Raw genomic sequence first — 8,443 nt, 5'->3', positions numbered from 1 at the left:
ACTCCCTGAGCAGGCATGGTGTTTGAATACTGATGCACTGCCCCTCACAGCATATGTGCGTATGCTACATAAAAACTGTAATAACTCTTACTAGAAGCATTTTTGCTAATGAAAGTATGTTGCAAATTTAAATGCACCCATGCACATTTCATTTTGACCTTTCTATCCCTTTAAATAGGCGAAACTAGTAATTTAGTGATTTATTGCGAGATGCTTAGTGGATGTGTGAGAAAAGAATCTGATTTATGCGTTTTGAATTGCAGGTGTCTACTGCTATCGAGTGAACGATCGTTTGTTTACATCACCTATGGGCCCTGAATCTGCCTGCCCCATCTGTAAAAAACGCAGATCCAGGCGGCACCCTACATTAGAGGAGCCTGCGTATATCCGGTCCGTGTCCATCTAACAGTTGTTCTGATTTAGTATTTAATTGCAACATATAAATTATTAATCATACCAGCACTATTGTGACACCGGTCACTGCCAAAACAGTCATAGAGTTGCAGCCCAATTATTTATTCATAAAAATGTCATCAATACACAGTAAGTGAAGGAACCATAACTGTCTCACAGATTAAGCTGTGCATGTGTAGCCGTGAAACTGCGAAGGGCTCGTTAAATCCATTACTAGTTGCTCGATATGTATTGGTCACATTCTTATGAATAATATATAGGAAAAACAAATAATAAAATGTCAAGCTGGTGTTTTGAGTAGAAAATGGGATTTACCATGGAATCTCTTTTCTATGATTCCTTTGGTTTATTATTTATCGTGTAATATTCATAGGCACCGTGTATGGCCGCCCTCTGTCCGTCCCACTAAACATTCATCTATTGCAGGATAAGCATTCCCAGATCTACCCTTCAGCCTCCGTATAAATACAAAGCACACCGTAGGCGAAGCTTTGATCCTACAGACAGCCTCGCTCTACCATCTGTAAGTATACAGACTTTAATAGTCCCAACTCACTTTAAAATGTTTGTGCTGTAAAATTCTCCTTACTCATGAATATTCATTTATCAGTGGACACACTTTTTCTAGGATGTGTTTTGACTGTGAGCTAGTTGAACACACATGGTGATTTAGTGACTAGAGGCATATGTGATTAGCTGCTAATCAAAGGCTAGCACCCAGTGGTGTAGTAATTTCATGTCCCTTTAATGTATAGTGGACTTTTATGTTTTTCATATAAGCGAGTTGGATATTTTTTCTTGTTCAACAGCACTGCTTAGCTGGCTGGGAAAATGCTGTACCGTCCTCTGAGTTCAACGTCACAAGCTTGGACCTTAAAACATCAGTGGAACCAAAAGCAGCCGTGTCTGGGAAAACAAATGATATTAATATAGTAAGTAGTGTAATGAGTGACAGATGTGTGATTGGAGCCCACTGGCTTTTTGTATCTCTTGGGATTCTGTTTGTAGACATGGAGATAATCCTGTTCATGTTGTATTTCATTGCACTCTAAATGTAGCCACAATAAAAGAAATATTCCCATACCTTTTTATAATCCTCCTTAAATGTTAACTCGTATAATAGTATTATGGAATAAAAAGGTAAAACACAAGATTTGTTTTAAAGACTGATATAAACTTTAAATTAGAATTAACTTGACATTCTTGTAGGGTTTTACAAATCTAAACAAAAACAAAGGGATTTAACCTCTGGCTAAGAACCTGCATATCTACCCTTGTACAGTTAAACTAATTCCCTGCTCCGCTACAGACGTGCACAACCACTCGCCAACAGCATCACTTTTTGCCTCCCATATATGTTTTAAACACAGATTCTCTTGTGCAAGTGCAGTGCTCCTGTAGGCAAGTTTTATATTTGTGTTACTTTGTTATATTCAGTGTCCTCTAGTGTGCTTTAAGATAATATAGACATTTACAATGCTCTCTCTTTTCTCCTCTTCTATACTTTATTTTTTATTTGCAGGATAACATCTCTCTGTATGCAGCTAGGGCAAGATCGGAGAGTCTTCTCAATATGTCTCGCTCCATCCATTTCCAGCACAGCAAAGCAAAATAAACAAAACAATGAATTACAATATTGTTACAATACGTTTGCCCTCTGGGCGAGCGAAACTAATTACAAGAGACTGTGACCAATATACTGAGATATTCTGAGCTTGTCCACCACTGATCAACAGCCTGCTTGTCTCGCTCTCACTTCTGCTCTGACTAGATCAAGGGGGGCAAGTTTTTGGCTGAGATGACTAAACAAAGTGCTAAAACTGCTGTTTTGTGATCTAATAAAATGAGTGGATGAGAATAAGAAAATAAAAATGTGATTTCTGTCTTGCTAAATGACGAGCCTAAAACTGCTGTGTAGTTTCTATTTTTCATGTGAATAAACATTTTATTTTTTATTTTTCTTAAATCGTCATTTAACGTTTTATATTCTAATCTCAAAGTGGTTAATTACATAGACTAAAACATCCTTGCAATACACTTTTTTTTGCTTATTTTGCCCCCTTTCCTGTAATTTAAAGGGACACTAAACACAAATTGTAAACCGTATAATAATAAACCTACATATATAAGAATTTTGCAATGAAAACTGCAGCTTTATTTTGTCAAATGAGAATTGTTTTATGTTAATTCTTTTCACTGATTTCCCTGTCCCTCAGAACAAAATGACCCTTGCTAACCAATCACAAACTAATATTCAGCTATAGCACAAACTCTGTTTGCACATGTGCAGATTGGGGTAGCACTAATTCAACGTAGTTACTATTGCAAATAATTATTTGCCTATCATGATTGTTGATGCAAAATTGCCTAAAAGTATTAACCCAAGCATCCCTGGGAGAAAGTGAAACAAACGTATATTACAACAAAAAGCTGAAAGATAAATAATAAATGTATATTGCAATAATGGTTCTCTTGAAATAATGAAACATTTTATGTATTGTTGAAATGTCAAGTTTTGGTGTTGACTGTCCCTTTTAATGGTGTACATTTTAAATAGTTTGAAGCTTTCCCAGACTTTATATTAACTGATTTAACCACATTATCGAGTCAATAAAACACTTTTTTTTGTCCATTTTGTTTTTCTTTATAGGGACTGATCATTTATCATTTTCAGACGAATGCAATGAATAACACAAACTCATTAGTTTTTACACACGTCTATTAATCCGTATATAGAATAAAATGATACTAGACCTGCCTCAATAAGTGATGGTATTTGTTTTCCTTAGCCTTTGCTTTGGAGCTGTTGCATAATCCTTTTTGTCTATTTATGACATTTTGTACATGGTAAAATATTGTTCTCTTTAAGAAGATATGGGAATTAATATATTTCAGAATCAATACTACTGTATTTTTGTATCCTCATCAAGAATAAATTGTTATTGCTTTGTACAGTTAAAGTGCCAGCAAACATTTTGAGTTTTGTGGATATTATAAAAGGTTTAACTGATATAAATAAGTGTAAAAAAAAAGCTTATAAGTATTTTAATAACATTTATAAAAATTACTTACACTTTAGTGTAGCCTGCTCCTCCCCCGTATCAGTGTCCTACTCCAAACCTTTTAGTATCATGTAACAAAAGTGTGCAAGTGAGGATAATTACGTATGCAAGTAAGGGGGGTTGAGGAGGGACAGCAGGTACTGCTATTGTTTGTTGCCAAGAGGCTTGCTCGTTTCCATGGGGATAATGTCGCGTGTGAAAGCTTCAGCATTATACTGTGCACTGCTTAAGTCAGGTGTCATGTGACTCTGCCCCCTACTGTGCACAAGTGCATTCTGCAGAAGCTATAGTCTAGATAGCACCTTCTATATATGGAAATGCCCAGGGGGGAGCTTGCCGCAAACGAAACTATGCCTGAATTAGAGGGGTTATTGGGGGTTAAAACAGAAACCGTTTTGCGGATAAGCTTTGGCTGCATTATATATTTATAAACTTAAAGGGACAGTCTGCACCAGAATATTTATTGTTTTAAAAAATAGATAATCCCTTTATTACCTATTCCCTAGTTTTGCATAACCTACACAGTATCTAAGCCTCTGCAAACTGCCCCCTTATTTCAGTTATTTTGAAAGACTTGCATTGTAGCCAATCAGTGCTGGCTCATATGAACTCCACGTGCATGAGCACAGTGTTATCTATAGGAAACACATGAACGAACACCCTCTAGTGGTGAAAAAATGCCCTGAACTAAGGCAGCCTTCGAGGGCTTAGAAATTAGCATATGAACCTCCTAGATTTAGCTTTCAACTAAGAATACCAAGAGAACACAGCAAAATTGGTGATAGAAGTAAATTGGAAAATTGTTTAAATTACATGCCCTATCTGAATAATGAAAGTTTATTTTGGACTAGACTGTCCCTTTAACGACTCATGACGTACAGGGTACGTCTTACACAAGCTGGTCTTTAAAGACCAGCTACGTACCCTGTATGTCGTTAAGGGTTTCAAGCGGCTGGAAGCGATCCTGATCGCTTCCAGCCGCTTTCAAGGTATTGCAGTGATGCCTCGATATTGAGGCATCACTGCAATACCTTTTTAGGCACACCGATGCAGAGAGAGCCACTCTGTGGCCCTCTCTGCATCGGCCAGTGATGGTACCGATCGTTGGTGGGTGGGAGCCATTGCAGGGAGGTGGGTGGGTGGGCGGCCCATCACTGGGGAACTTCGTTCCGGCTGTTCTCTATGCCGGGAGCACGCGCTGGAGGGGCGGGTGCACGTGCATCCGCGATCTAAGGCAATTGTGGAGGGCTTTTTTGCTGGGAGAGGGTGGTGGGTGCAGAGGAGGGGTGATCTGGTAGGGTATGGAGGGGGGCAGCTACACTACAGAAAATGTTAGGTTTAAAAAAAAAAAAAAAAGTTATTTTGCAAAGTGGGTACTGGCAGACAGCTGCCAGTACCCAAAATGGTGACTAATAGTTAGTGGGGGAAGGGTTAGAGAGCTCTTTGGGGGGGGGGATCAGGCAGGTTGGGGGCTAAGGGGGGGATCCTACACAGCAGAATTTGATTATTATTTTTTAAAATAATAAAAAAAAAACCAAATAAAACTTTTATTTTATTACTGGCAGACTTTCTGCCAGTACTTAAAATGGCGGGGACAATTGTGGGGTGGGGGAGGGAAGAGAGCTGTTTGGGAGGGATCGGGGGTGGGATGTGTCAGGTGGGAGGCTGATTACACTAAAGCTAAAATTAACCCTTCAAGCTCCCTACAAGCTACCTAATTAACCCTGTCACTGCTGGGCATAATACAAGTTTGGTGCGCAGCGGCATTTAGCGGCCTTCTAATTACCAAAAAGCAATGCCAAAGCCATATATGTCTGCTATTTCTGAACAAAGGGGATCACAGAGAAGCATTTACAACCATTTGTGCCATAATTGCACAAGCTGTTTGTAAATAATTTCAGTGAGAAACCCAAAGTTAGTGAAAAAGTGAAATTTTTTTTTTATTTGATCGCATTTAGCTGTGAAATGGTGGCATGAAATATATCAAAATTCGCCTAGTTCAATACTTTGGGTTGTCTACTACACTACCCTAAAAGCTAAAATTAACCCTACAAGCTACCTAATTAACCCTTTCACTGCTGGGCCTAATACAAATGTGGTGCGCAACGGCATTTAGCGGCCTTCTAATTACCAAAAAGCAACGCCAAAGCCATATATGTCTGCTATTTCTAAACAAAGGGGATCCCAGAGAAGCATTTTACAACCATGTGTGCCATAATTGCACAAGTTGTTTGTAAATAATTTCAGTGAGAAACCTAATATTTGTGAAAAAGTCTGTGAAAAAGTGAACAATTTTATTTATTTGATTGCATTTGGCGGTGAAATGGTGGCATGAAATATACCAAAATGGGCCTAGATCAATACTTTGGGATGTCTACTAAAAAAAAATATACATATCAAGGGATATTCAGGGATTCCAGACAGGTATCAGTGTTCCAATGTAACTACCGCTAATTTTGAAAAAAAAAAAATGGTTTGGAAATAGCAAAGTGCTGTTGGTACTTATTGCCCTATAACTTACAAAAAAAGCAAAGAACATGTAAATATTGGGTATTTCTAAACTCTGGACAACATTTAGAAACTATTTAGCATGAGTGTTTTTTGGTGGTTGTAGATGTGCAACAGATTTTGGGGGTCAAAGTTAGAAAACGTGTGTTTTTTTTTCCATTTTTCATCATATTTTATAATTTTTTTTATGGTAAATTATAAGATATGATGAAAATAACGGTGTCTTTAGAAAGTCCATTTAAGGACGAGAAAAACGGTGTATAATATGTGTGGGTACAGTAAATGAGTAAGAGGAAAATTGCAGCTAAACACAAACACAGCAGAAATGTAAAAATAGCCTTGGTCCTTAAGGGAAAGAAATTGAAAAATGGCCTTGTCCTTAAGGGGTTAAAGGGACAGTGTACTCTAAATCTAGTTCACCATTAATGTGTTTCTAATGATATGCAAGGTTTAAAATCGATAGGACATTGCTCATTTAGGTATATTTTTGTGTATAAAATAGCTGTTTCTGCTAGTTGTATTAATGACACAAGCAAATCGGCTGAGTTTGCAGGGAGATAAGACCACCTAGCTTATCTCTCTATATACACACAAAGTCATCCTCTCTCAATGTATACACAGCAAGGCCAAATACTTAGGGCCTGATCATTTCAGTTTAACCATTCTTGCAGGTAAAATATTGTTAAAAATAAAGTGGGCAAACTCCCACTGTACAGACAAGTGGCAAAGCCCCTTCCAAAGGAAAGTATACAGCTTGCTGCCTTTGGTACAGTGTGACCACAATATTAGAAGTAAACCTGAGTTGTCCAAACGTGTTATTAAAAGTAAAGGCGTTTGGTACAGTGTGACCACAATATTAGAAGTAAACCTGAGCTGTTCAAACGTGTTATTAAAAGTAAAGGTGTTTGGTACAGTGTGACGACAATATTAGAAGTAAACCTGAGCTGTCCAAACGTGTTATTAAAAGTAAAGGCGTTTGGTACAGTGTGACCACAATATTAGAAGTAAACCTGAGCTGTCCAAACGTGTTATTAAAAGTAAAGGCGTTTGGTACAGTGTGACCACGATATTAGAAGTAAACCAGAGCTCTTCAAACGTGTTATTAAAAGTAAAGGCGTTTGGTACAGTGTGACCACAATATTAGACGTAAACCTGAGCTGTCCAAAACGTGTTATTAAAAGTAAAGGCGTTTGGTACAGTGTGACCACAATATTAGACGTAAACCTGAGCTGTCCAAAACGTGTTATTAAAAGTAAAGGCGTTTGGTACAGTGTGACCACAATATTAGAAGTAAACCTTAGCTGTCCAAACGTGTTATTAAAAGTAAAGGCGTTTGGTACAGTGTGACCACAATATTAGAAGTTTGCACAATGTTAAAAAGCCGCCTTCTTTTAAAAACTCGATTTACTTAGTGCGTCTTTTTTAATCAGTGCATTGTTTTAAACCAAAAACATTTGTGGCCACTGTGTTCAGTGTGATATTTATATTCCATACATGAAATCTTGTTGCTAAAATTAAAAAATCCAAAAATGAAGATGTTCATTTTAATATGTACTTAGTTAAAGGGACAGTAAATGTAAAAAATAATGTATAATTCTGCACATTTGCACTTATCTGGTCTACTCTCCAGCCTCTTCTGTTCATGTCTTCTTTTTCAAAAGCGGCTCGCGGGCACGTCCGTGATCGCACTATTGAACTAAATATAGCTCGCTTCTGCTACCAGACCAGAGAGGGAGCGCACTACATTCAGTTCAATAGCGCGATCGAGCACGCTGTGATTAGACAGCGTGGCCGCAAACCACTTTTGAAAAAGAAGACATGATTAGAAGAGCCTGGAATGGAGACCAGGTAAGTGCAACTTTAGATTTTTAAAGTTGTCGCTAACATAATGTTACATAATTCTGCAATATGTGCAGAATTAGATAACATTTTTTACATTCACTGTCCCTTTAAAATACATAAAACATTACCTACTATTTTACAGTATAAAATGTATACACATGAATAATATACCCGCAACCCCCCAGCTCATATCTGTTATTTATGTACAAGTTTCACGATTGTATTGTAACAAAATAGTTTCAGTTGACACATGTAAAATGTATTGTCATTTCACATTGTCTAAAGGGATCATTAAACCCTCGCTGCACGTCGCGCTTTGAACATTCCGCCACTCGAAGCACACAGTAAAGCACACTAAAACACCTCTGTGACGCTACCTTAAAATGATGATTTGAGCCCTTTAGAACATTTCACCTGCAATTGTGATTGCTATGCGGATTTGGAACATAGCGCTATTATGAGAATGCTTTGAATATAGCATTTTTAGAGAGAACAATGCAAAATTAACATTTTATTACCTAGGTGGGGATAAAAACAATTTAATACACTCCAGCAGGTAAAGTCTTGAGATAAGACAAACAGGAACAGCACACTCCAGGAATAGTGCACGAGAGACC

The 8,443-nt window shown here is 37.7% G+C and overlaps 1 protein-coding gene across 1 annotated transcript in view; it reads left to right on the top strand.

Annotated features, from left to right (window-relative positions):
- MIIP (migration and invasion inhibitory protein) overlaps positions 1–3,046 on the top strand; it is a 28,212-nt gene extending 25,166 nt beyond the window's left edge. Inside the window, exons 7-10 of the mRNA XM_053690072.1 lie at positions 264–390; positions 841–937; positions 1,224–1,346; positions 1,937–3,046. Coding sequence (XP_053546047.1) covers positions 264–390; positions 841–937; positions 1,224–1,346; positions 1,937–2,029 — 440 coding nt within the window. The 3' untranslated portion in view covers positions 2,030–3,046. The remainder of the gene's footprint in view (positions 1–263; positions 391–840; positions 938–1,223; positions 1,347–1,936) is intronic.
- Positions 3,047–8,443: the final 5,397 nt, after the last annotated feature.

Source organism: Bombina bombina, chromosome 8 (assembly GCF_027579735.1).
Source record: "Bombina bombina isolate aBomBom1 chromosome 8, aBomBom1.pri, whole genome shotgun sequence".
NCBI lineage: Eukaryota > Metazoa > Chordata > Amphibia > Anura > Bombinatoridae > Bombina > Bombina bombina.
This window is presented reverse-complemented; position numbering and strand designations above follow the sequence as displayed.